The sequence below is a fragment of the Bombus pyrosoma genome, linkage group LG3 (assembly GCF_014825855.1).
Source record: "Bombus pyrosoma isolate SC7728 linkage group LG3, ASM1482585v1, whole genome shotgun sequence".
NCBI classification, from domain to species: Eukaryota; Metazoa; Arthropoda; class Insecta; order Hymenoptera; family Apidae; genus Bombus; species Bombus pyrosoma.
The window spans coordinates 8,684,785-8,711,544 of NC_057772.1; the positions used below are offsets into that span (position 1 = coordinate 8,684,785).

The following is a 26,760-nucleotide window of genomic DNA, read 5'->3' on the forward strand; positions in this document are numbered from 1 at the left end:
TAACCGACACGATCATATCATGTATCTTGTTAGTGACCTGTAGTGAAATTTTTGTCGTATCGGCAGGTCATCACGCTTGTCACGCGAACGTCTTGCATGATCAATTTTTAATAGTCTGGTTTATTAATAATTCTGTCTCCTCCCTTTCAAACCCCTCTTCGGTCCCATTTTCTAAATTTTTTTCCATCTCAGATCTCTTCCAAACACGAAATGCGTGAAATTTTAAAAAGTGACGTAATTGCGTGCACAGGTTCCTCGCATGATCAACTTCTGAAGGTTTCACCTGGTTTATTAATAATTTCCACTTTTACTTTCTTCTTCGCTTCAACATTTTAATCTAACAAATAACAATATGTGGAATTAAAAATTTCATAAGGTTGTTTTGAATTGGATAAGATTGTTCGAATGGTCGATTTATTTTCTTAATTTAGCTTTTTGCTTATTACTTTTTTAATTATTTCAAGTCGAACGTAAGAGAGTGGAATATTTTTTAATCGACGTGATTGATTTCACTTCTGTTCAGTCACAGCTGCTCAATTCTTCAAGATTCCGTTCAGCTTCTGAATAATTTCGTCCTCTGTTCATCTCCTTTTTTTTTAACTACTTTGTTTTTATAGTCGTTATTATGAAACGATCGTTAAGAATTTGTTTACACACAGACATCAAATCAAATCTAAGAAATTGTCAGTATAGGAGATACTATCAGGTCGTTGCCTATAGGTGGTGCCTATGTAACTGGGTCGCTGCTTCGGAACATCAGTTTGTGTTTCGTTCTATCGGTCTGTCCCATTGTAATGGATTTTTTTTCGAATGCCGGTTCATCCATTTACATCACCCCTATTTTCGCAATGTTCAGTCGCTGCGTTGGCAGAGATTCAACACGTTTCCATGTCACGAACAAATTAATAATTTCAATAGAAGTTTCAAACGGAATTCGAAAATTGCAGAGAAATGTTCTATTATGAAGAGATAGTAATTGTTAACAATTATAGAAAAATATTAGCAATACTAAATTTTTGACAATCGTAGAAATATTGTGACAGTGCTAAGTTTAGTATATTTCTTTATTTGCACTGCTTGCATAATAAATTGAAGAAATATTTAAATAGCAAATTTATTTTTTAATAGTAACATTAAATTTTCTACCGACATAGAAAGAAAGTAATGCTAAATTTTTAACAATTATAAATAGATAGTAATAGTAGTAAATTCGATCTTCTATTACTTGAATAGTAAATTAAAGGAACATCTCTGTTTGTTTAATAATAATTTCATTTCCAATGATGGATAATATCAAACGATACAATAATATTCGTCATGAAACTAATCGATCGAGAAAATGTATTAAATCTTTGGCATGTTAATATTATCAGGATATTATTCATCAAACTCGCAATCATGCTCCTTTCAACATTCTACGGTGTGCATCTTCATTAATTTAACCGAGCGTAGGTATTATTCGATTATGCACGTGTATTATCAACATTATGATATCGAGTGCTATTATCTCTATTTTTCACGGTGAAAAGTGGATACGTAAGTGTTAAAACGCGAAAAATTCCAGCAAACTGTTCCAATCGAAATCGTACGACCATTATTGAAAGCCATTATTATCAATTGCAATCGAATTGCAAAATAGCAAAATTACTTCTTATTTTTGTATAAGTTCTTCGATTTTTTCTTACAAGTCAATCTGATTGCAATAGAATTAAATTCTCATAACATAAATAAAATGAATAAATTCTAGTCCTTCACATTAACCTATTAAGGATCAAGTATGGAAATAATGTGTGAAAGTTGCGTAAACGCATAATTATTGAAAAATGTCAAGTAATTTACATATCCCCTCATCAAGGTATAAAAGTCTATTCCCATAATAGATACAAATCAGGAACAAACAAAATATTTAAAATGTAAGAAAAAGAGTAACTATTATGGTCGTGTAAGTTTCTAAATTTCTTCAAAACTTCCTAAACTGTAAGATCTAGATGGAAAAAGAAAGAAATATTTAAGTAACACTTTAATGAAATTTCCTTTTATAATAATAATATTAAAGAACAGAATTCAACAACATAAATGAACTAAAAACATTGGAGATAAGAAACATTTCAACAAGCGTTTCAACATTGCAACAACGTTAACGCAATGTTGGTCCTTTTTAGATTAGGTTAGCATATAAATTTGAATGGACCTCTTTCACGTTCATTGATTTCACTCTAGCAATTTCGATTTCACCATATATTTAATCCTTCACAGAAATTCGTTTCGATTTCATTATTCCGTATGCCAGGATATGAGGAAGTTACACGGCCGGATTAACATCCTTCACATTTTGCACACAATACGCCTAAATTGCGGTGAGTCACTCGTCAAATACTCTCTATGCATCGTGTTCCGAGACGCCTGCTGTACTTTAAGATTTAATAGAAGCACATATGTGTTGTACAGAGAACTTCGTATAGGGCAAGGTGTATATAACGGATACGCAAATATCACGGGTGCAGGAAGTGCGCGTGTGCTAGGGAAATTTCCAAGTTCACCAGCGCACCAGGCACCTCCATCGATCTGCTGGTACGCGGTGCTATTGCTACATTTACGGCATTCACTTTTATTCGAGATTCAACGGATACAAGGTATTGACCCCTGAACTTGACCTATACCGAAGATATACCTGATCTTGAACAATTACAGAGACAGACCAGTTACTCTTTTAAAAAGACACCGAACGTTATAATATCCCTAGATGTTCGCGGTGTCGTTTATCCTATCGGAAATCACGCAATATTTTGAAATCTTTCATTTCCCCTACTACGCTGTTCGCTCGCATCGATTAATTTCCTAGCCGAAAGTCGGCAACTATCAACTTCTTATTTAGGGAAATATTATAATACAAGTGCAATATTTTTGTAATAGTAGTAGTAATACTATTTAATGCTATTTGGAAGAAATATAACAGTCACATTTTAGCATTACATTTAGACGACTGAAATATAAAGATTCGAAGAGAACAAAATGAAAGACGTACGAAAAAGTACATAACGTAAGGGTAGATCCAAGTCTTTATCCATATAATTTACGAAAAACCATAGAAAATTTTTCAAGGTGGTAAATTTATATAATTTTTATCAAAAAATTACAAATTATCTAGTATTGACGAGAAGACTCGAGATCCCTTATAATGCACAATGTTGTTACAGTGAGGCATTTTTCAAAGAAACCCCTAGCCAGGAGCGTTCAATAATCGTAGAGAAGGAAACAGTCGTACTTACTATTGCATTATCTTAATCCAAATAATGCGAGCGAGTCCAAATGGCATCAAGGGGACGGGGATTACGCGGTATGGCACTAGGTGTTGTCCAAAGTTTTATTCTGTTGTCGCGTAACAGAACGACAATGCGTTATGGAATATTTATGTATTTGATACGTTAAAAAATATTCGCGTGTCAACGGCCTGCCGTAGGAATCGTTGAAGAATATACAAGCGCACTACACCCGCCAAGCAAGCGGCAAGCCGAATAACTGACGCTAGCGCGAGGACTACAGAGTGTGTGTCCCACCCTTCCTTCTTTCTCTGCGCGCTCACTCGATCTAACTTGATCCTTTTCTATCACTCGTTGCTTTCGCGTTCTCTCTTTCTCTTCTTTATATCGCCTCTCTGTAACCTACCTCGTCGTGGTGATTCCAGCAGTGCACTACTAGCGCGCCGAACCTCGGTGCCGCAACGCGTGCCTGGAGCACACTTTGAGACCGCGCGCGCCTCCCAGCTGCCGTATCGACCCCTCCCCATTGGATGACACATCCTCCAATAACGAACCTCCAAAAGGATTACGTCACTTTGGTATTATTGACGCCAACCATCCGGCAGCATCGCCAGTGCTGGATTCTTCAGGGTGTATCTTTTCCTCTAATGGGGGTTGCGAGAATTCTCAAGGGGTAGCCAGCCGCACGAAAACCTCTCCTCGTCCAACACTCGTACGAAATCTCTATCTTCGTTAAATAAAGGATATTTCACTTCCACTTGCCGCGAATCTGAGTACCATGGTTTGTACCGTTTGTGCCGTTTACTAGGTTATCTTCCTTTTCGATTCACGAATTTTCTGTTAAATTTTTCGCTTTTATATTGCATATACAGAATATCCTAGGTTCTTCGTATGACTCTGTCAGTGAGTTTTATAGGTAATATAATATGTATAAGGATGTATCACTGCTATCTGATAGGGATGAAACTTAGAATTAGCGAATACCATGAAGAAAAGATGGATTTAAAATCATATTCCAGTTTCCTTTTTTAATAGTTCATACATTTTGGAAGTGTAATTTCAATTTGTATATACTATGAACATATGTACAATTAGGCAATTCTTTACCATTAGCAATTAAGTTATTAATTATAATATTAGTATCAGTGTGTCATTTGACCAATGATGAAGGAAATTAAAATTAACGAAACGCCGATACCTATTTTCCGTGAAAATACAGTTTAAAAATAAAAGCTACAAATGTTCGTATAATGTTTGAATTTTTTAATTTTATATATAATTTTGCGCAGCTAAAATATTTTGTAGAGAATTATTTGAGTTATTTATTATGTTCTCCAATAACAAAATTCATTTTTTTATACGAAAGCTGATGAAATTCACGTGAATGAATCAAATTTATGCTTGTATAGATACGTCACTGGAAGACACCCCAACATTACTCCCTCTGTTGCATATATTTTTTTCCTCTATATGTATTCCCTTTATCCGAGGCTAAAGCAGTTAAAATAAGCCTTAATAACGGATCTATTCATTGATACCTCCGCTATATAAGGTATATTATTTATACTCAAGTATCCACGTAATTTCTATGTACGTAAATTTCATTCGATACAACTATATCGTATATAAGTATATATATATATATATATATACAGTCGGGGAGAAAAATAAGCGAACAGGTAGTGGAAATAGGTATTAATGAAGTTTCGTTCAATACGACTTGTTTACATAAAAATGGAAATAATTAATTTCAATTATTTGCTAGCATAAATAATCGATGAACTATAAAGATATATAATAAATAAAACTAAAGTGTATAACACTAGAACTACTTCGATTAAACTTCTTGATATCTACTTCTATTACTTGTCCATTTAGTTTTGTCTTCGACTGTATATATGTTAGTAGGAATTACTTCAAACTATTCGGCTTGTTAACTTAAATTGATACAATATTTATAACCATACCAGTATTATAATGAACTTCATAGACAGCCATTGATGTAGATACAAAGTTTATTCTTGTCTCAGATTGAAAATAATGCCAGCACCTTTTGCACATGGGTACTCGTCTTAATTGGTGATGGCGCGTATACTGTTTCCGCTCTCGTGGCGAATTTCGGCGTATGCGCGCCGATTTATGACTGGCAAAACGTTGAATACGGAGAATGTCGTCACCGACTCGGAATTTAAATCCTGCGACAGTGTGACAACGTTAAGTAGGTGCTCTCAACCCCTTACTCTTTGCTGACTGGTTGACACGCCGACCAACAGGGTCTCTCATCTGTAAATTTTCTGCCGTTGCAAAATCAGTCGTTGAACTTACCTTTGCCTCTTGTGCGAATGCCAAGTACCGGAGTCGCGACGCTCGTCTGAAGCTTCTTTCCGTCAAAGCATTTCCTGGTTGTCTGAAAACATGCATTTCGCTATCTGCATCTTTCTAATCCGAACTAGTTGCTCTTCATTCCGTTCGTGTTTCTAGAAGATCGCATTTTCTAAATTGTACAGTTGTTTCTCAATGATTACTAGTCTGTTAAGCGGGAGAGACAAATTAATTCGTCAGATTTCCATTTTCTTAGAGATAATATTTCTTTATTTATGATTCTAGTATATTTTATATTAATATAAATTATGTTGTGTCACCTGCAATTTTTTTTACTTTATTCATTTATCCATATATTTTATATCGAATTTTATCATTGAATTTTATTGTTTATCACTATAGAATTCAAAGGTATTGCTTAATATATATATATATATATATATATATATTATATATATATCTTTCTATTATATATATCTTTCTTTATTATTTCTTTTTGCACTTGCCACCCTCTTGCGTGATAATTTACGAACTATGTAATAATATTCGTGATTCAGTAAGTTACAAGATTATAGAACTTTTACTCACAATTTTACAACTTGCATCAAATAGAATAATTTAATAACTTTTAATTTCTAAAATTTAATTTGTTTCATTAATGCAAACTATAATGCAAGAAGAGTTATTAGTATGAAACCTTGTAACTTGTAACTGAGCAAAGATTATTAAGTTGATAATTACAATAATTTAAAGAAAATGTGTTTACAGCGTAGACTGTAGATAAAGCAATGTTCTAAATTTTAACAGCACATATATATAGATAGATAGAAGTAATCGATTGATTCTGAAAGTATTAATTTATCCTATACCTTTCGTCTTTACTTCGATCGTAAGTTAAACTACGGATGTTTATACAAACTAATATTTTTATGAATATATTCAAAGAAACAGAAATTAGATAATAATTTGTTTCATTCTTCAAATATTATAAAGAATGTTTTACTATAGATATTTTATATAATGTGTATACATGTACATTTAAATTTTCTGTAAATAAATATCTGCAGTTTAGTGTGTGTCAATAAAATAAAAATTAAAATATTTGCTAATTAATAATATCGCAAATATAAAGTATATTTTTTTTTCAATTTACAACTGTACATACGTGGACCCTTCTCGTGTATTATGTTGAAGTGTTTCTGAGAACGAATTAAACGAGTTCGAATTCGTCATTTGCGTGATATACTCCGAAGAGGAGAATGAAAATTGACAAATGTAAAACGATGTAACTTAATGATGCAGGATTGGAGGCTCTGGAAAAAGCTCTCTATTGCTGGGAGGATGCTCTTACGGCGTTCAGCTCTTCATTCAGTAATGGTACACTCGCATTACCGTCGGCAGCGGATGCGGCATTTACGCAAGATGTGCAAGAACTCCTTAACATGGGTTATCAAATTCAGAACCGTGCAGAACTCCTTTTTATCGACCAGGTAACCATATCTGTTCTACTATCTGTACTGTATTTTCCTTTCCTTTTCATTACTCAAATAAATCTCACTTATCTCTGATGTTATTTTATCATTGAAAATGGAAAAATGGCTGTCCATTACAGGATATTTTATAAATATCTAATTATTCTCATTCTACAGTATACTATAAAAATTATTTTAAGTATTATTGATGCAAGTTTGCTGGTAGCTCGAGAAAGTCCTGAAATTTATTTTGTTGTTGAAAATAAAATATGTTTATTATAAAATATTTTGGAAATGTTTAATTATAAGTATTCCCATTTTAGAATATATTACTAAAGATTATTTTAGAAATTGTTAAGACAGGTTTGCTGATGACACTGAAAATTTTATACTTCTGAAATCTTTTCTATCTCACTCTATACCATTCCATTCCACTGCACTCGTCAATTGCTTTTTCGCCGTATAAAAAAATGCAAGAATTAATCCAATTTAAATGATAACTGACTAGAGTAATTAGTGCAATGAGTTACTTGACCTAACAACAAGCAAAGAAGAATTATTGCATAGAAAGTTCACGGCATCGCTACTGCGTTCATTCAAATCTAAGCATATAAAATGATCTTACAATTATATTAACTACATTTTAATTGATAATCTTATCAATAATTGAATTCTAATGTCGCGTACAATAGAAAAATAAATTATAGCATGGAAAAGTAATAAGTTTACATTTTTGCAGCATTCAGTATTGTTCCGGAATGAAGATGAGGAAAGTATAGATAGCCACAAACCTTCGAACATAGGTAGTAGGATATCCGGTAAGGATAAAGCAGATGCTGCGTCTTCTCCGGAATCTTTTGAATCTGCACGTGATGGGGTAAGTTTAGATTTTATTTATATATCTTTTTACTTGCATATCATATTATTTTATTCTATATTTTTACATAGATATTAAATTATTTTATTTTTATTTTTTTTACTTACACATACATATAATATTAATATAGGTAGCAGATTTACGGGAATTTGAAGAATTCTCCGAATTTTTCCCCCACTTTGAAAAACAAAAATTATATCACGCTGCACTCAAACAACACGAAGACAAAAGCATTTTGTGCAGGTAAATTTTTTTTAATTTTTACGATATATTTAAAAATGTAGAAATTTATATGCTTTATATAAATTTATTATAATTTATATTTTTATTATAGACGGTTGCATACAGAGTTAGTAAAGTGTGGCTCGGACATAGAATATTTAGCAAAGGTACATTGCTTGCGACAAGCGTATACAAAATTATTCACTATATCTTCTGCCACAGAATGGATTGCGGACATAGGCAGACAAGTCATTAGTGATTTGATCATGTATGCAGACAGGGTATACACAACATACATTATTTCCTTCTATTTGAAAAAGATATAAATATGTACATCTTAAAATAGTTTAAATTGGTTTTTAATAAATGATTTTTTATTTTCAATATTAGGATCCCAAAGATTATCTAATACATTACGAACGAATGTTAGAATTTTTACAAGAGCCAAGCAACCATAATATGATGGAGGAGGAATTAACCGGAAGAGGCGTTAAATGTATAAATTTCTACGATGTTCTGATTGACTTTATTTTATTAGATGCTTTCGAAGAAATTGAAAAGCCGCCTTCGTCAATTAAAGCTATTTTACAAAACAGATGGATATCCGCTAGTTTTCGTGAAACTGTAGGTACTTAAAATAGTAAATGCCTTTTTAGTTTAATTTCTTATTGATGTCTATTAATTTTATATTCAAGGCCATTGGAACTGCAGTTTGGTCAGTTCTTATGGGTAAAAGACAAATGCTGAAATATGATAAAGGATTTCTGGCCCATTTTTACTCGATTTCTGAACAAATTTCTCCAGTGCTTGTGTGGGGTTTCCTAGGCCCAGAAGGAAGTCTACGTTCTACCTGCCACTATTTCAGAGATCAAGTAATAGAATTCCTTGTAGATATATTTAATTTCTTTAAAGTAAGATATACTACTGTCGATAACCTCGCTGAAGATATACTTAGGGAAATGAAAGTAAGAGTCGAAAATATAAATCAAAGACTTTCTCTAGAAGGTTGTTAATCATGCATCATAAACATAAGCACTATATAGCAGTGTCAAATATATATAAAATGTTCCAACAATCTTTACCATTTTGTACTTGTTGCAAGTTGTCTGTCCATATTTATGCACATGTATAATGTGCAACTATTGTATGAGTTCTATGAAAGTTGATATTATGAGTAAAAGATAATTGAATTTATGATGTAATAATATTTCTTTTATCTCTTTCACATTTACATTATTTTATATATTTCAATTCAAAACATACGTGAATGTAGGAGTGACTCTTTATATAATTTTATTTCTTGTAATATGTATATTGTATAGATTATGTGTAGATATTAATCTCGATACGCTTTTAATACAAGAATTTAGAACAAGATATTTAACCCTTTCAGTGCCGACCGAAAGAATTGTACCTAAGCGAAAAGTACCAAATCAATTTGATGTAATTTGTAGTTTGAAAAAAAAAATCATAAAAAGGAAAGTAAGAATGATATTTACAAAATTCAAAACGCAATATATTACGAAATAAAGGGAAAATAAATTAATGCCAATTGTATTTCAATATTTGTTGAAAATCATATGAATAATACTTATTCAAAATCAATAGGAAAAGTGGAAAAATCAGTTTTTTTTTGTAAACAGTATTTGCAAATAAGAAAAATCATCGGTTAGTCATAGTTTGATGTAGAACGCGTAGTGTAAAGCATCAATACTGCATTCTCAATTATCTGTAGCAAAATTTCTAATATCAAAACACAAAACTAAATGATAATCCCAAGATGCATAGGAGGATTACTTGGTCTAAAACAAGTGAGCTAGTATAACATCACTAAAATAACATTCTAATATTATTATAAACATTTATAGTTATCTGGCTATTGAAAATGTGTGATATTTACTTATTATTACTCATACAAATAATTTACTTAGCATTGATAGTTACTAATGTATACATCGCGTAATCCTTTATTGCATATATTACAAATTGTGCGTGATCTTCGCATAGGCCCACAAAAAATTTTATTGTTGCTTTGTCGATGCAAGATTATTTTGTGAAACATAAAGAGATATTCTGTTCCAAACAGTGTTATTTAAAATCTATGACGGTCTCAAGCAAATCTCCCGTATCGAATTTTTATTTTATAGCACTAGGGTATACAGTCTTGGTATCAACCATCGCGGAATGTAACAAAAAGTTAATCTCATAAACAATTTTTTCGATTTATGAAACATCTCACACAGTGCTTCTGCAGAAAAATTCAACCATTTATAACGTTTTATAAATTTATTTTGAGATAAAGTTCTCTCGCGCTGCGATTAATAAGGCGCCATCGCATACACAACGATATATTATTTGTTCGGTACTAAAAGGGCTAAATATAATTATTTTATTATAAAAATGAGTTTTAATATATTGCTATTATTTCAATGTTACGAAATTGTTTATATACTACAAAATAGTTGTAATGATATAATGACAAACTATTTGTAGCATTTAAAAGTAGTATGATGAAAATATATTCCTAATATATTCCATGAAATATTACGATATGATAGTATGAAGGCACTAATAATAATGTCCTCTTTATTAATAAATTATTAGAATATATACAGCCTTAATTAAGAAACTTTTGGAGAAACATGTTTGTTTATTTTATTTCACGTTATAGATCTATTTACGTCATTTCCTTATTATCAAAATATAAACCATATTTTTTTATGATTTCTTATAAGAAAAATAATCGCTTATAAACATTATATAAAATACAAAGAATCCATTGCCAAAGATAAGAATAATATCGCTACTGATAACCCTGTGACCAGTATGAATATGTACTTGTTTCAGTACAGTTATACTTTACGTTTTGTATTACCAACATAGCGTGAAAACATTCCACTATTGCAATTATTTAAGTGTTACTTCTTGAAAATCAATCATGGATAACAAATGCAGCAAATTTTATATACAAAAAAATAATATGCTATGTAAACATTGTTCATTTGCCTTCATTCAGCCTCGCATTTTATACTTCACTTATACAAAATGAATACATGATAAAATATTCGAGATACAAGTATTCTATCTTATTCAAGTATGGTGCATGATCTTTTTCTCACTTATAATGAATGTAGTTGATATTAATAATAATTCATTTACATTTATTATTTATTTCAAAATCATTCAAACATTACGTTCAGTATGAATTTTTACCTAGATGATATTATATGAAATATGTAAATGTAATATACCATTCTTATTCTCATTTTTATATTTATGCGATAGACTGCACAGCGTAAAAATAATATCTTTATGTATAATGTACATCAGAGTATTATGTATCATCGCATGCAATTTTACAGCTCAGTCAATAAACAATGCATATATGTAAAAATTTAAGAAACAAATTTAACTAATATGCTGTTCCTTTATTTAATATATTTACGTATTACAAATATCATACTTTGATCACATATGTTTATTGTATATATATATAAGTAGTTTAAAGAAATAACGCATCCATTATTTCATCTTCAGATTCTTCTTCATCACTAGATGGCACGAGTGGCATTATTTGAGTTATATTATTTCTACGTTTATATTCTGCAAAACTCTCCCTTTCTGTGATAAAATAACTTTTGTTAGACTCTACATAATGTGATCATCAATAAAGATTTACTAAATATTACTATCAAACATTAATCGTTAATATTCTCTTCTTTATATAAACAGTTATATATATAATTATATATGTAAAACAGCTGTATGAATAAACATAAAAAGCTATTTATTGTCAATTAAATGCTATGTGTTATAATTACCTATATTTTTTAAAGACTCAAGGATCCAGTCCTTTTTATATATATGATCTGGATCTACGCTGACTAAAGGATTCTTTTCCGTTGCGATAAATAATCTTAACCACTCTGTCCCTATCATTTTGATAAAAATTATATAAATACATAATAAAAATAATATAACAAATAAATAAAAGGAATATTTATTTTACCTTTATGTGCTTTTACAAGTGTAATCTTAACTTCTCTTCCTATATTTCTATGGGTTGTTTTTTCTGCTATTACAGTTCCAAAAAGATATGAGCAAATATAATATTTTTCTAAGTTTGTTATTGTGCTAGAAACCGATATAGACATTTTTTATACAATTTTGTAAACAACATTTTATATTAGATATCAGATATTTAAAATACCTAAATAATATGTGATCACATTCAACATGGAGAAAATATTCCTTTATATCACACAGTAAAATACGTACGATGACTGTAGTATCAGTCTGATACCACACAATTTTCGGTGTGTGATATTTACTCACAAGTTTTAAAGAGCACATAACGTAAAATCGTAGAAAGAGTATATACACTTATTACATGTAAAACACTATAAAAATACGGTATCACTTTAAGTTTTCATGAGTACAAAATTTGAAGAAGAAAGAATCAAAAAGATAGTAAACTTAAAAAAATATACTGAATTGGAGAACTATTGTATTCTGAAGAAGAAAAATAAACATACATATAAATATAATAACAGAGATAATAATATATACATACATATGTAGATGCATACATAAATCTAAAAAGACAGTTCATGCTTTTGATTGGTGGAATTTTTTTTACATATTTATGATCAAGTATATATCAAGTATATATCAAGTATATTTTTCGATTTTTATAATTTTATATTTAACAATGATGGCTTGAACAATTATTTACAACAATTTACATTACAAATGTAAAATTAAGGAAATAACTTTATTTGTAAAATAAAAGTAAATTTTTAATTTGAAACCTTTATTTTTAAACTATAAAGTAATATTTTTAATGTGAAAAGTAAAGATAATAATCTACAAAAATCTTCAGATTTTCTTTAGCGGCTGTTCGAATGAAAGACATACTATGTATACTATATGTTTGAAGACCAATAAAGATTCATTTCACGGCGTTAGTTGATAAGCCGGGCGTAATCACGGTAAAACGTCAAACACAAAGATAAAATGTCAAGAAACGATGGCAAAAAAGATTCGTCAGCGTCAGCGTTTCGAAAAATCGATGTTGATCAATACAGTGATAATAATTTCAGAGAAGAAGACGCTGACGGAGGAATAGGAGGACCTACAGGCCCAGATGAAAATGAAATTTTGACACTTCTTAGCCAATATCCTTTTCATCGCTTTTATATAGATGTAATAACGTTACAGTGATTTTTCTTATGTTTCATCGCATTTTCCTTAATATTTATTCAAGGGTAAGAATGCAGAAGCACTGATATCAGTATTGAGGTCTGCACCACTTGGGTGTAAAAATCAACAAGTAAAGGTAACCTCAGAAACACGCCCTTTACTTCAGTGTTTAACATACGAGTTTATGACATGATGAAATTTATATTTATCATTCTAAAGTACACTTTAGTACATGTGGTATAAGATATATTGTTCCTTTTATATTAATATCATAAATACATAATTTCATAGATTACAAAAATTCACAATTGAACATAGAATAATCAAAATATTCAGATATAATATTTTTTATTATACTACATTTATTATGTTATAACAACACAATGATTTACACAATGATAGTTTTACCACAAAGGGGACAATATATTATATGTACATTAGCTTATAAAAATATTTGTACACTTGCAAAAACCTTTCATGAATATATTATGTATGTTATAAGAAACATTTAAAAATTTGATTTACACTGTAAAGAAATCTAGCTATTATAGTTATGTTTGTAAAGTTTGAAACAAACCTAGAAATGTATATGAAGACCATAAGATAGTGCAAGTATATATATATTTTATGATAATGATAAATATATTTAAACAGTCAGTTATCCATAATATTAATAAGCTTCTAAAATGACTATTCATGCTGTGTATTAATTTTTTATTAAATATATGTTTGCAATAAATATATTGTAACTTTTATATACTCTTTCAAGTTGGTTTCAAATTTTACCAGTATAATCAAGATAGTCATGTCTCATTATAGTGTTAGTAAAGTTTCAAAATGTTTTATATGACACATACAACATATACATAAAAGATTTTTATGGTAAGTGTTCAAATGCTTTCATGAGTTGTGAATTGTGTATATGTTTTATGTAATAAATATGTTTCATAATGTGGTATTTAATGAAATGAAAATGTGTACTGATTTTATTTTATTAAAAAGACATAATCTTTATTTTGCATAATCTACATATATGTGATTTTGCAAAAACCAATAGTGATGATATATTACAGGATAACGCACGGAATCTGACGTTAAAAGTTCTTCTAAGTATAAAATCTACTCAAATAGATGATTGCTTAGCACAATTAGATCGTGACTTGCTGGATGTTTTAATGAAATATATATACAGAGGATTTGAAATTCCAACGGAGGGTAGTAGTAGTCATTTATTAACCTGGCATGAAAAGGTATACAATATCAGTGGTGTTGGCAGTATTGTACGAGCGTTTGCAGATAGTAAACGTGCTTGAAAAAATTTGTACATTTTCTAATGATGTTCATTACAATAATTAATCCTTACTGTTACTCATTGTCATTGTTAATACAATGAGGATGTAGATAGAGGATGTAGATTCCACATGAAAAATATAACACATTGGTGTACATTTGTTATCAATAAAGTAATTTTTATTTCTTATATATTTGGAGAAATGTCTTTCATTTTAAATCTCTACCATTATTGATAAATGTTTTTTGTTTTTAAACTAGAGTCTTCTATGTTTTATGTACAAAACAACAGTACAATATATCAGAAATAATATTTATATTTTTTATAAGAATTTTGTATATTATGTATCTATATATTCATCTGCATGTAATAATTTTATAACGATTTAATACATATAAAACAATAGTACCATATATATATGTTTTATATTAAATCTGATAATTAAATCTTATCAAATACATAGCAAAATGGATTAAATTAGTATATTAAATAAATTCTATAATAGCTATGACTTATTTCATTATTGCAGAAATATCATTTGACAGAGCTTTCATTACTCACATTTGTCCGTTACTGTGAGCATTATCATATTTGTTTGATGTATCAAGTATAATGCACTTACGAATACTGCATTTGCTCTATAACAAGAAAATAGTTGTATTTTTAAAGAAAATATGATAAGTATGATGTATGATAAATGGAATGTAGTGATGCTTACTGTCCTTCTTTAAAATATTCCTTTAATGTATTGCTAAACCTTTTACTATATTTAACAAATTCTCTTTTTCTCTGATCCAGTGCCTGTTTTCCCGCAGAACCACGAATAAATGCAGTTACTTCATTCACTGCATCCAAAAGTTTCTTTATTGCACTTGCAATTTCTCTAAAACAGGTGTATCACAAAAGCATACTATATGATATAAATAAAACTACAATATACATAAGTATGGAAACATACTTGATTGTTTCGAGAAAAGTTTTCCGATCTGTTATTTCATCAGGAATTCTGCTAAGTATTCTTTTTAAGGAAGTTGATTTACGATTTAATTCCTGGAAAGCATCCTCAGACCTAGATGATCTATATTCTACAACTATAATTATAGTATAAAACAAATACAGAATATTAATCATGTTAAACATAGTATTTAATTATATTTTACTCATATTTTATTTAATTATATTAGAATTATACCATCATAATCAGAAGCTGCTCCTTGTAATCTTAAAACACTCTCATTCATATCAAGATTAAGTTCTGCCCGTCGTATTATACCAAGGATTAAATCGTGTGTAATTCCTGGATGGGAATTTTCAGCTTTCAATAAAGCTGTACGTAATGTCTGAGCTGCCAATACATTTTGTCTTTCTAGCTATGTAACAATGGATTAAAGAAATCAATAACAAATATGAAATAGAAATGTATATTCTTTAATTAAAATAATCTTTTAACATATACATGTGAAGAGGATCATGTTTATATATTCGTACAAATAATATATTCGTAAGAGGTTTCTGTAAGTGTTTAAATATTTTAGTGAGTAACTGAAATTACAATCTACAAGTAAAAGAAATGTCAATACCTTCATTAATATTGGTCTTAAGATGACAGGAAGGACCAGTGATGTAACTGGAGTCTCATCGCCCATTGTCATCCTTTACAACGTTTATTTAAAAGTATAGTTCAAATGTAATTAATTCGTAATCGGTTAAATGCGGCTAATTGATTTCTTAATTGGCCAGTCCAGATACAGATCGAATTGTTTACATTAAAAAGTATCTGTTTCGATCATATTCCTGATATGACAGCTGTCACGCTCAGTGTCTCATTCCAAAACGAGGTAAACAGGTTGAGCAACTTGATTTTCAGATGAATATCTTTATTTTAAATTTTCTTCGAATACGTAATATTTTGCAGTTTTTTTAGTAAATTTTGAAATTAGGGTAATAAAACATTGTAAGTATTCGAAAAATATGATAGAAGTATTCTCAATACACCAAATACTTTATCACTTTACAATTCAACGAATATTTTTAGTAGAACGTCTCTAAACACCTAGTTTACCAAACATATTCCCTATTAGATTCAGGTGTAATACCAAACGATTCTAAGTTATATTACGGACGATCAATGAAATAGCGCCTTAATATAACGCGGTTAAAACGAAGTATATTAAAATATTGTAGTAAAAAATAACCTCAAATATAACCCCACAATTATCATTTGATTATACGTATGGAATATTGCTAATTTATTATTGTACTTGAATTAAATACCTCATATAATTATTAGAATTATCAACAATGTTGGAACGTAAAGATCCAGAAGGAAATCTATATGTTTTTGTAAGTAATTTATTGTATATAACCTCACTTTATTTTTGTGTGGAACGTCACTGTTCTTTTATTTGTCTTTTTTATGGAATAGAATGAAGAAGATTTACCATACGAAGAAGAAATTTTGAGAAATCCTTATTCTGTGAAACATTGGCAACGTTATATAGATCATTTAAAAAGTACAAAAAGCAGTAATTTAAACATTGTGTACGAACGAGCGTTAAAGGAACTTCCTGGAAGGTAGAGGACATGTCTTTTCTGCATTTTTTTGTCAAACAATTTTTTATAAAATAATCAGATTCTTGTTTTTGATTAGCTATAAGTTATGGTACAATTATCTACGTCAACGTGTTAACCAATTGAAAGGGAGGTGCATAACAGATCCGCTTTATGAAGATGTAAATAATGCATTTGAGCGTGCTTTGGTTTTTATGCATAAAATGCCCAGAATTTGGATGGACTATTGCACATTGATGACAGAACAATGTTATATTACGCGTACTCGTCAAGTTTTTGATCGAGCACTTAGAGCTCTCCCTATCACGCAACATCATCGTATATGGCCATTGTATATTGAATTTTTAAAAAAGCATAATGTCTATGAAACTGCAGTCAGAGTTTTTAGAAGATATCTTAAGGTAAAATAGAATATTTTTATATATCTTAATGACCTATATTTAATAATGTGTTGTTTATTTTTAGCTAGCTCCAGAAGATACAGAAGAGTATATAGAATACCTGATATCAATCGGGAGGCTTGACGAAGCAGCTGTGAAACTTGCACAAATTGTCAATCAAGATGATTTTGTATCAAAGCATGGGAAGTCTAATCATCAATTATGGAATGAATTGTGTGATTTAATATCAAAGAATCCTTCTAAAATAAAATCTCTTAATGTAGATGCAATTATTAGAGGCGGTTTAAGACGTTATACTGATCAGTTAGGCCCTCTTTGGAATTCTTTGGCGGATTATTATGTTCGTAGCGGTTTATTCGAAAGGGTATTTTAAATAATTTTTCGGTTTTGTAAAAATATAATTTATTTATGTTTTTTTACTGTATAATTTCAATATTTTTATTTTGTACAGGCGAGGGATATTTATGAAGAAGCAATACAAACAGTGACTACTGTTAGAGACTTTACTCAAGTGTTTGATGCTTATGCACAATTTGAAGAACTTAGTCTTAGCAAACGTATGGAAGAAGCTGCAAAAAATCCTACTGAAGATGGTACAGGACATATATATATATATATATATATATATATATATATACATATATTTAACTATATAATCTTATTTAGTACATAAAATTTATAATTTTTTATTGTCTATAATCGTATTCCCAGATGATATAGATCTAGAATTGAGATTAGCACGATTTGAACATTTAATGGAAAGGCGTTTATTACTTCTGAATTCTGTATTACTCAGACAAAATCCTCATAATGTACAAGAATGGCATAAAAGAGTTAGGCTTTATGAGGGACAACCACACGAGGTATTTTTATGAAACTTTGTAGTCAAAAATTGTTTAACGACTTTTTTATTGTTATAAATTATAACTTCTCTTTTTAGATTATTAATACATATACAGAAGCTGTACAGACTGTACAACCACAATTAGCAGTCGGTAAATTGCATACTTTGTGGGTTGAATTTGGTAAATTTTATGAAGAAAATGGTCAAATAGCAGACGCTAGAGTAGTTTTCGAGAAAGCAACTCATGTTCCCTATACTAAAGTCGATGATCTTGCTTCTGTATGGTGTGAATGGGCAGAAATGGAAATTAGGCATGGGTATGGCATCCTATTGTTTTCTAAGATAGTAATTTAATTGTATCGTCATTCTGTAACTAACGTAATAACTTCGTTCATACAGAAATTATAAAGAAGCGTTAAAACTTATGCATCGTGCTACTGCTATGCCATTCCGTAAGGTAGCTTACCATGACGAGACAGAAACAGTTCAAATGAGATTGTATAAATCTTTAAAAGTTTGGTCTATGTATGCCGATTTAGAAGAAAGTTTTGGGACTTTCAAGGTATATTTTGTAAATAACTTTATTTATAAAATTTTAAATTCTTGTACTTTTTCATTTGCAGACATGCAAAGCTGTGTACGACAAAATTATAGATCTAAAAATCGCAACACCGCAAATCATTATTAATTATGGACTCTTTCTCGAAGAAAATAGATATTTTGAAGAAGCTTTCAGAGTATATATTAAATTACATAGGAATACTATTTAATCTTAATAATCATCTTCTATAACATTTAATTATTGTTTTTAGGCTTATGAAAAAGGTATTGCACTCTTCAAATGGCCTAACGTTTATGATATATGGAATACGTATCTTACAAAATTTTTAAAACGTTATGGTGGAACAAAGTTAGAACGAACGCGAGATTTATTTGAACAGTGTTTAGAATTTTGTCCACCAAAATATGCCAAAGGTATTTTTACATAATACATATTTAATATAATTATAAGTACAACAAAAAATGATGTCGATATTAATTTTCTTATATTATTGTAGCCTTGTATTTACTGTATGCAAAATTAGAAGAGGAACATGGTTTGGCTAGGCATGCAATGTCTGTATATGAACGAGCAACTAACGCTGTTCTTCCTGAAGAAAAATTTGAGGTATGAAGCAATATTTTATAAAAATGTAACGAACATAGATTTAGTAAAAATTCAGTATATGTATACGTCTTACAGATGTTCAACATATATATTAAAAAAGCAGCAGACATATATGGTGTCCCAAAAACGAGACAGATATATGAAAAAGCTATCGAAGTACTTAATGAAGATAATACGAGAGAAATGTGTTTACGGTTTGCAGAAATGGAGACGAAATTAGGAGAAGTTGACAGAGCTCGGGCAATATATGCGCACTGCAGTCAAATTTGCGATCCAAGGGTATGAAGTATTGTTTGAATCATTTAAAGATAATGTTAAAATTAATATTACATATATGTATATTTTTATACCTCGTTTAGGTGGCTTCAAATTTCTGGCAAATATGGAAAGAGTTTGAAGTGAGACATGGTAATGAAGATACTATGCGTGAAATGCTTCGAATTAAGCGTAGTGTACAAGCTATGTACAACACTCAAGTGAATATGATGTCTGCACAAATGTTAAATAATACATCAAACTCACTATCTGATATACCAACAGATGCAATGCGTCTTTTGGATAGTAAAACACAGGGTATAGATCTTGTTATATCACAAAAGAAGTAATTGAAAAAATTAAGTATATAGTTTTACTAAAGTAATAAATATAATATTGCAGATAATATTACCACATATAAGGACAGCATTAAATTTGTTCGTGGTGCGATAGAAAAAGATGGTAAAGCAGAATCTCAAGTAAACAATCCGGATGAAATAGATATTGATATTGATGACGTTGATGACACTGAAGCGGATGTAGAGGAAGGTAATATAGAATATATAATAATAAATCAAAATTTTTATTACATTTCATCGCATGTAATGTATTTATAAATTGCTTCAGAGAGAGTTTTAATGCCGACATACATATTTTATATTTTATGTTCTTATTCGTATCTTTATTTTCAGACATACCTGTTGAGAAACAAACTATTCCATCACAAGTATTTGGTAGTTTGAAGACAACTGATGGTGAAGATGATTAAAGAAGATGATGTATAAATTATATTGTCGGAAAAAAATGTAAATAATAAAATTTGCAATAAAATATAAGATTTGTAATTGGAATACATCATTGATACAGCTAACAAAATATTACTTTCAGCGACAAAAATTAATTTTTCTATATAACTCTTTTTCACAGGAATCAAATCAGTATTTTAGAACTATTCATCATGAAATGTTCTTACAATTTTTTAATAATATCATTTAAACTAATTTTTAGTAAATGATAATTCATGATAGGATCAAAGTCAAGGCTAACAAAATTAAATTATCTTTTATCGAACATAAAAGTGTATTATTTATTATCCTAAAAAATATTAAATAACATATCTTGGTGGATTTATAAAATGGAGATCATTGTAGACTTCAGGCTCATCCATATCAGGATGGTTTTGTATATATTCTTTAGCAATACCTCCAAACACTATTAATTCACCACGACCAGCTACGAGTGAATAAAGAATTCTTTCATTAGGACCTGACTGATCACTGTGTTTTAAAGGAATCCACGAAGCACTACATTCATCGCATAAAACATTCGTAATGTCTAACACAAATATGGATAACGTATTTCTTGTTTTCTTCGCAGATTTTGATTGCGTTCTTCGATTTCTAATACTTTCTTCCATTCTACGAAGAGATTCTAATTGTCGTTGTCGATGACTGTTAATGTCATAACGCACTGGTTCGTTGCGAAAAGCGGTCATACTTAACATATTATCATAACATAAAGTTAAATTCTTCGTAAAATTAGGTAGATGATGTGAAGGACGTGGATTTTGTACAGATATTTCTGAGAAAGATCCATGTCGTCCATTAATGTTTACGTCTCTATCAATATGAGATACACTCCCTTGTCTAAAAATGAAATATGGTACAATTATGGATATCAGTAACTTTATGATCAGTATCAACAATAAATTTATATGATCAAACCTTGCATGTAATGGAAATGAATTATTTGTTCTTGATGAAGGTGCTGCTTGGCAAGTCACTTTCTTGAGCGATATGCTCATATCGTTTGGCTTATTCTGACACTTATTTATACTAAGAACAATAACATGATTTCCTACCTATTAAATTAAAAAATAATTAAACGATACAAAACATCGTGAATTGTATGTTAATTAACAAAATATTACCTTACAAGCCTGGTGGCACCAAATACGTGTTGGAGCCCATTCAGTATTGTGCATGTTTACTTTTTTCCACGTCCATGCTGTACCTTCCATTTTCAATAACCAAGCATCGTTCATAGCAACATTAGGTCCAGTGCAACCTCCTAATATTTTTGATATTTAGAAATTTATATTGATACATTTAAAAAAAATTACAAGAAAATCTTGCAATCGGAAGGATCTTTAATATCTATAGGATTTTCAGTTTATTTTTGAAAACTTTACCTAATATAAGGAGATGTTTATCTCCAAGCTCAATCTGAGACTGACCATAACGTGGTTGTGGTTTCAAATTCGAAGTAGCTTGCTTATGCCAACTATAGGAATCCAAATTTAAACACCACACGTCATTGGATCTGTCTCAAAATAGTACTTTGTTGTTATTAAATCAAATTAATAATTACTAAACAGCATGCTGTAATTTTATATATTTTACCTATATCCATTACATATACCACCAAAAACAATCATACAATTTTTGTGAATTGATGCAGAATGTGCTGAAGTAGGTGGGGGTGTTTCCAAGGTGTTTATAGCAATCCATTTATTGGATTCTATAGAATACACATGTAATTCATTGAACAACCTTGATTGCTGAAAACATACATAACAATATTGAATATTTCTCCAATTTAAATATTTCTACTCCGATTAGTGATAACTTTTAACTAATTATACCTGGTGAACAGAATATAGCGCTGGGTGAGACCAGCCACCAAATAAAATGAAACTCTTTTTGTAATACAACATAGTAGCACAAGCTTTTGGAGATGGATAAGTTCCCATTGTAATTAATCTGACCCATTTTCTTGTATCCAAATCTAATCTCCATAAATCATTGAATGTTGTGCACGTAGCAGTACATCCACCAAAAACATACATAGAGTTTTCATATGTACAAGCAGAATGTGAATGTCTCTTTGCAATTGTAGGCATCCAGTGTTTGGATGGCCATGAACTCCAAAGCAATGATCCGTAAGCCACAGATTTATGAAAATGTGTTTTATTGTGTTGTATTACATCTGCAACAAAAGTATGGATTTTATTAATTTTTAGAAATATATCAACACTGATGAAAACTTACAGATATATTTATGGTGGCTTATGAAAGTATTTGAACACTTACCATAGGGAAATTTTTATGTATATGTTATACAAATATTGAGCCAATTTCAAATTTTATTATGATGAAACATGATCATGGTTATATTAGTAACATTTGAAACCAATCTGAAAATGGATATAGAAGTTACAAGACATTTGCTGCAAACATCCATTTAATAAAAAATTAGCATATAGCACAAATAACCACTTTAAACATATAATACATGTTAAAGATGGTCCTACTAAATATTTAGGGCTACTAATATAATGAATAATTGACTGTTTAAATACTTTCAACCTCCACAAAACATATACTTGCATTAAATATCTTGTAGTTTCCATATACATTGAAAAATTTGTTTCAAATTTTAATATAATCTGCATACTGTGTCCAATTACAATATTAATAGATGTTAATACAATGTCGAAATGTGTCATATAACACATATAATACAATACATTCATAAAAGATTTTTATAAGCGTTTCCACACTTTCGTGAACCACTATATAGAGAATAATCGTATTTTACATACTTTTGGTGGCACGAAACCATCTTTTGGATACAAGTTTACATTCTTGAAGATTCTTGTATGGTGGAATTAAACTTAAAATATATTCTAATACAACATCTGGCAAATCATCAATATTACACTCCATTTTGCGTTAAATGCTTCTTAAAAATGTTCTACCGACGAACTTCCTTTTATATTATGTCCAATTTGGGAAATTTCCCAGGCAGATGAAAGTTGTTACTATCTTAAAGATTCGAAAACCATGTTTCCTGTTACTTTTCGCCCATTCTGCAAACGTGAGAGATTCTCATCTGAAAATTAAGGGAATTTTGTATACGACCAATTTTACAATATCTTCATGTCATGGTAGATTATTCTATACATATTATGCATTTTACTTAATCTTTTCATTAAGTTACAAAATTATACAGGACAAATTACTACAATTTTCATAAATAAAAAAATAACCTAAAACTAAAAAGTATATGTGAAGCTACGATATAATACTAGAGGCGGATCTTTACATGTTGACTATCATAGAGTTGATATTCATTTAACAGTGATTAAGAAATTTTTAAGTCCCGTTAATTTCATTTCTTTCCTTCTTTATCAATTTCTTTTAATAATTATTTTCCTTATGTATTCATATTTGCGTACAAAACGATGTCTTTATAGAAAATCATAACTGGGGAAAAGAATTGTAGTTATAATTCCGATGAACTTTAGATTTTTGTTCGTTACTCTCGATTTCAAGAACGTTGTCTATGGAATAACCGATTTGGATTTATTTTAAAAATAAATATTTTTTATAATATACTTAGAGTGATAATGATTAAAGAATGATAAAGAAAATAAACTTATTTTACTTGAGGCCTTGATAAATTTTAAACTTTTTTTGTGAATCTTTTTAATGAATTTTTATACACGAAAGAATTATATTTACGTCTCTACAGTGTATCAGGCGCTTTGAATCTATCGACAGTTATCTTTAATAAGAATGATATTTATATTGATTTTATTGTTGGTTATTTGCCAACAAGAAGGAAGAAATGCTGAAATAAATCCATCGGAAACAATAATTTGGGGTCCAGGATTGAGGCCAGATAAAGTAACAATGCGAGCAAGATATATTTTTCTACAGTTTATCGACCTACAAGGCAAAAAGTATGTTTTTCATTTTTATTACATATAGATACATATATTTAAAAAAAATGATATTATATATTATAGGAAATATCTAAATATGAATTCATCACTAAAGTTTAATTATGTTTTTTAAATATATATATCTCTTTTTTTTCACTTACTGAAAAATTGCTTTAGTTTAACAGAATCACCTGGAAAAGATATAATAACTGTATCCATACAAGGGCAAACTTCAACAGGATACATGTGTCATATATGGACACAAATTCTAGACTGTAAAGATGGAAGTTTTATTGTTAGATATAAATTACATAATACGTGCTTCAATTTCAAATTAAAAATAAAAATGAAACATAATAATTTACCTATCCTATTGGTGGAGTCTAAAGGTATTACATTTGTTATCTACTGCATAAGTTTTTTTATTACCTCTTGTAAAATAATTATTTCTGTGATATAAATAATTTGATGAAAATTTTTAGGACCTGTTTACGAAGAAGAATGTTACTGTCCAAATTCTTCTATTAATAGTTGGTTAGAAAATTTAGGATGTTCAAAAAGTTATAAACAAATGCAAGATGATCTTGCTCCTTTTCCAAATGTTGACTTTGACAAAATGCGTGAAAGTATTGTAAAAACATACGATCGGCCAGGAAGCGTTAGTCTATGTCACTATGTAATTCAGTCTAACAAAGTAAATACTATTGCAGTCTGTAACTTTAAAATTCAGTTGAGACTATATATGAATTAAACTAGATGAAATAAGATTTTTAGGGAATGTCATGGCCGCTATGTAGGCTTTAAGATATTTATGGATTCTATCCTCCTATCTCTTACTCGCAAAGTTTTATTGCCAGATATTGAATTCTTTGTGAATTTGGGGGATTGGCCACTTGTTCCAAAAGAGGGCAAAAATTATCCTATCTTTTCTTGGTGTGGCTCTTTTGACACTAAAGATATTGTTATACCTACTTATGATATCACAGAATCATCGTTAGAAGAAATGGGAAGGTAGTAATTTAATCGCATTTTTAACAATTATTTTAGATCATAATACATGGTATACTAAGCATTTTTCTATTTACTAATACTACATGTAAAACAGGGTAATGTTAGATATGCTGTCTATACAAGGTAATACCGATACACCATGGAAAGAAAAGATAGAAAAAGTATTTTGGCGTGGTCGAGATTCCCGTAGAGAACGACTCGATTTAATTGATATTTCTAGAAAATATCCTGATTTATTTAATGTTGCAATTACAAATTTCTTTTTTTTTAAAGATGAAATGGATAAATATGGTCCAGAACAAAGCCATGTGTCTTTCTTTCATTTTTTCAAGGTAAGATGAACACAGCTATGAATTATGTAGTTTAAATACAAATGTAAAAATAATTAAAAGGTAATAACATTGCAGTACAAATATCAGTTATGTATAGATGGTACAGTAGCAGCATATCGTCTTCCATATTTACTTGCTGGCGATGCTTTATTATTAAAACAAGAATCAAAGTATTATGAATTTTTTTACAATAATCTTGTACCCGGAAAACATTACATATCTGTTAAAAGGGATCTGTCAGATCTTGTTGAAAAAATTATGTGGGCTAAAGAACATGACCAAAAAGTACTACAGATTGCCAAATCTGCTAGACAATTTGCAAGGGATAATTTGTTACCAGATAATGTATTATGCTATCATGTAGTTTTGTTTCATGTAAGAAATTCCTGCAAAACTTATGCAGATTCAATTTCATTTATTTTTTACTTAAATATATATCATAGAATAACATGCTTTTTTTACACTTCAGGAATGGAGTAAACGCTTAAAGAGTAAAGTTAAAGTATTAGATAATATGGAAGAAGTGCTGCAACCCAAGCATTCTTGTAAATGTTACAACGCCGATGGAAAACTTAAAGAGGAGCTATAATATTAATCAAATTATTAAATAATACGATTACTCGATTTTGTAATAACATGTAAACTTTTGTATGCTTCTTGTAAACGAGAATCGTTGTTTTACAGTAAATTATAAGATAAGGACGACGATAAATTTCAAAATACTCAAATCATTATAATGATAAAAAATCTCCCACTTTTTTTATTTCCAAAATTTGAAAATATATCTTTTTACGAGATTATTT

The 26,760-nt window shown here is 29.6% G+C and overlaps 8 protein-coding genes across 17 annotated transcripts in view; 4 read left to right on the top strand and 4 right to left on the bottom strand.

Annotated features, from left to right (window-relative positions):
- The window catches only part of LOC122566008 (protein unzipped), a 34,280-nt gene extending 30,475 nt beyond the window's left edge, over positions 1–3,805 (bottom strand). The window contains exon 1 of one of the 2 annotated variants that reach the window (XM_043722678.1): positions 3,667–3,805. The gene's annotated coding sequence lies outside the window, so the exon portion shown is untranslated. The other variant, XM_043722675.1, reaches the window with a different exon arrangement.
- Positions 1–13,143, top strand: part of LOC122566007 (mitoguardin) — a 44,975-nt gene extending 31,832 nt beyond the window's left edge. Inside the window, exons 4-10 of one of the 5 annotated variants that reach the window (XM_043722672.1) lie at positions 6,885–7,072; positions 7,794–7,931; positions 8,062–8,174; positions 8,266–8,434; positions 8,544–8,777; positions 8,849–9,025; positions 13,036–13,143. In XM_043722672.1, coding sequence (XP_043578607.1) covers positions 6,885–7,072; positions 7,794–7,931; positions 8,062–8,174; positions 8,266–8,434; positions 8,544–8,777; positions 8,849–9,025; positions 13,036–13,125 — 1,109 coding nt within the window. In that variant the 3' untranslated portion in view covers positions 13,126–13,143. Of the gene's footprint in view, positions 1–2,256; positions 2,634–6,884; positions 7,073–7,793; positions 7,932–8,061; positions 8,175–8,265; positions 8,435–8,543; positions 8,778–8,848; positions 11,581–11,690; positions 11,956–13,035 lie in introns of those variants that run through there. The other 4 variants (XM_043722670.1, XM_043722673.1, XM_043722671.1 and 1 more) reach the window with 4 other exon arrangements.
- On the bottom strand, positions 11,561–12,698 carry LOC122566018. The gene is made up of 4 exons (XM_043722690.1): positions 12,364–12,698; positions 12,163–12,287; positions 11,975–12,085; positions 11,561–11,774 (listed from the first exon to the last, which is right to left on the bottom strand). Exons 1-4 carry the CDS (start codon positions 12,504–12,506, stop codon positions 11,656–11,658), a joined length of 498 nt encoding a protein of 165 aa, XP_043578625.1. The 5' UTR covers positions 12,507–12,698; the 3' UTR covers positions 11,561–11,655.
- On the top strand, positions 13,094–14,837 carry LOC122566020 (actin-related protein 2/3 complex subunit 5-C). The gene is made up of 3 exons (XM_043722692.1): positions 13,094–13,330; positions 13,419–13,491; positions 14,429–14,837. The coding sequence occupies exons 1-3, from the start codon at positions 13,170–13,172 to the stop codon at positions 14,666–14,668; spliced, it is 474 nt and encodes a 157-aa protein (XP_043578627.1). The 5' UTR covers positions 13,094–13,169; the 3' UTR covers positions 14,669–14,837.
- On the bottom strand, positions 14,800–16,492 carry LOC122566015 (programmed cell death protein 10). Its single transcript, XM_043722686.1, has 5 exons — positions 16,227–16,492; positions 15,839–16,016; positions 15,605–15,737; positions 15,365–15,529; positions 14,800–15,284 (listed from the first exon to the last, which is right to left on the bottom strand). Exons 1-5 carry the CDS (start codon positions 16,296–16,298, stop codon positions 15,200–15,202), a joined length of 633 nt encoding a protein of 210 aa, XP_043578621.1. The 5' UTR covers positions 16,299–16,492; the 3' UTR covers positions 14,800–15,199.
- Positions 16,493–16,809: 317 nt separating this feature from the next.
- On the top strand, positions 16,810–20,721 carry LOC122565997 (pre-mRNA-splicing factor syf1 homolog). Of its 2 annotated transcripts, XM_043722645.1 has the most exons (16): positions 16,810–16,989; positions 17,072–17,220; positions 17,297–17,618; positions 17,683–17,800; positions 17,882–17,982; positions 18,070–18,211; positions 18,330–18,481; positions 18,559–18,779; positions 18,862–19,024; positions 19,086–19,199; positions 19,275–19,437; positions 19,521–19,630; positions 19,706–19,909; positions 19,990–20,203; positions 20,288–20,434; positions 20,578–20,721. In XM_043722645.1, exons 1-16 carry the CDS (start codon positions 16,948–16,950, stop codon positions 20,652–20,654), a joined length of 2,439 nt encoding a protein of 812 aa, XP_043578580.1. In that variant the 5' UTR covers positions 16,810–16,947; the 3' UTR covers positions 20,655–20,721. The 2 variants fall into 2 exon arrangements, with proteins under 2 accessions (XP_043578580.1, XP_043578579.1); XM_043722644.1 differs by having other exon boundaries at positions 17,683–17,982.
- A 225-nt stretch (positions 20,722–20,946) lies between these two features.
- Positions 20,947–23,621, bottom strand: LOC122566006 (F-box only protein 42). Of its 2 annotated transcripts, XM_043722668.1 has the most exons (8): positions 23,490–23,621; positions 22,978–23,081; positions 22,530–22,873; positions 22,288–22,445; positions 22,077–22,207; positions 21,816–21,955; positions 21,610–21,746; positions 20,947–21,531 (listed from the first exon to the last, which is right to left on the bottom strand). In XM_043722668.1, the coding sequence occupies exons 3-8, from the start codon at positions 22,785–22,787 to the stop codon at positions 20,991–20,993; spliced, it is 1,365 nt and encodes a 454-aa protein (XP_043578603.1). In that variant the 5' UTR covers positions 22,788–22,873; positions 22,978–23,081; positions 23,490–23,621; the 3' UTR covers positions 20,947–20,990. The 2 variants fall into 2 exon arrangements, with proteins under 2 accessions (XP_043578603.1, XP_043578601.1); XM_043722666.1 differs by lacking the exon at positions 22,978–23,081 and having other exon boundaries at positions 23,490–23,618.
- LOC122566003 (protein O-glucosyltransferase 2-like) lies at positions 23,618–26,757 on the top strand. Of its 3 annotated transcripts, none has more exons than XM_043722661.1 (8): positions 23,618–23,834; positions 24,509–24,632; positions 24,792–25,003; positions 25,097–25,308; positions 25,381–25,625; positions 25,720–25,957; positions 26,033–26,332; positions 26,427–26,757. In XM_043722661.1, exons 1-8 carry the CDS (start codon positions 23,624–23,626, stop codon positions 26,544–26,546), a joined length of 1,662 nt encoding a protein of 553 aa, XP_043578596.1. In that variant the 5' UTR covers positions 23,618–23,623; the 3' UTR covers positions 26,547–26,757. The 3 variants fall into 3 exon arrangements, with proteins under 3 accessions (XP_043578596.1, XP_043578597.1, XP_043578598.1); XM_043722662.1 differs by having other exon boundaries at positions 26,045–26,332; XM_043722663.1 differs by having other exon boundaries at positions 23,704–23,834; positions 24,422–24,632.
- The last annotated feature ends 3 nt before the right edge of the window (positions 26,758–26,760 follow it).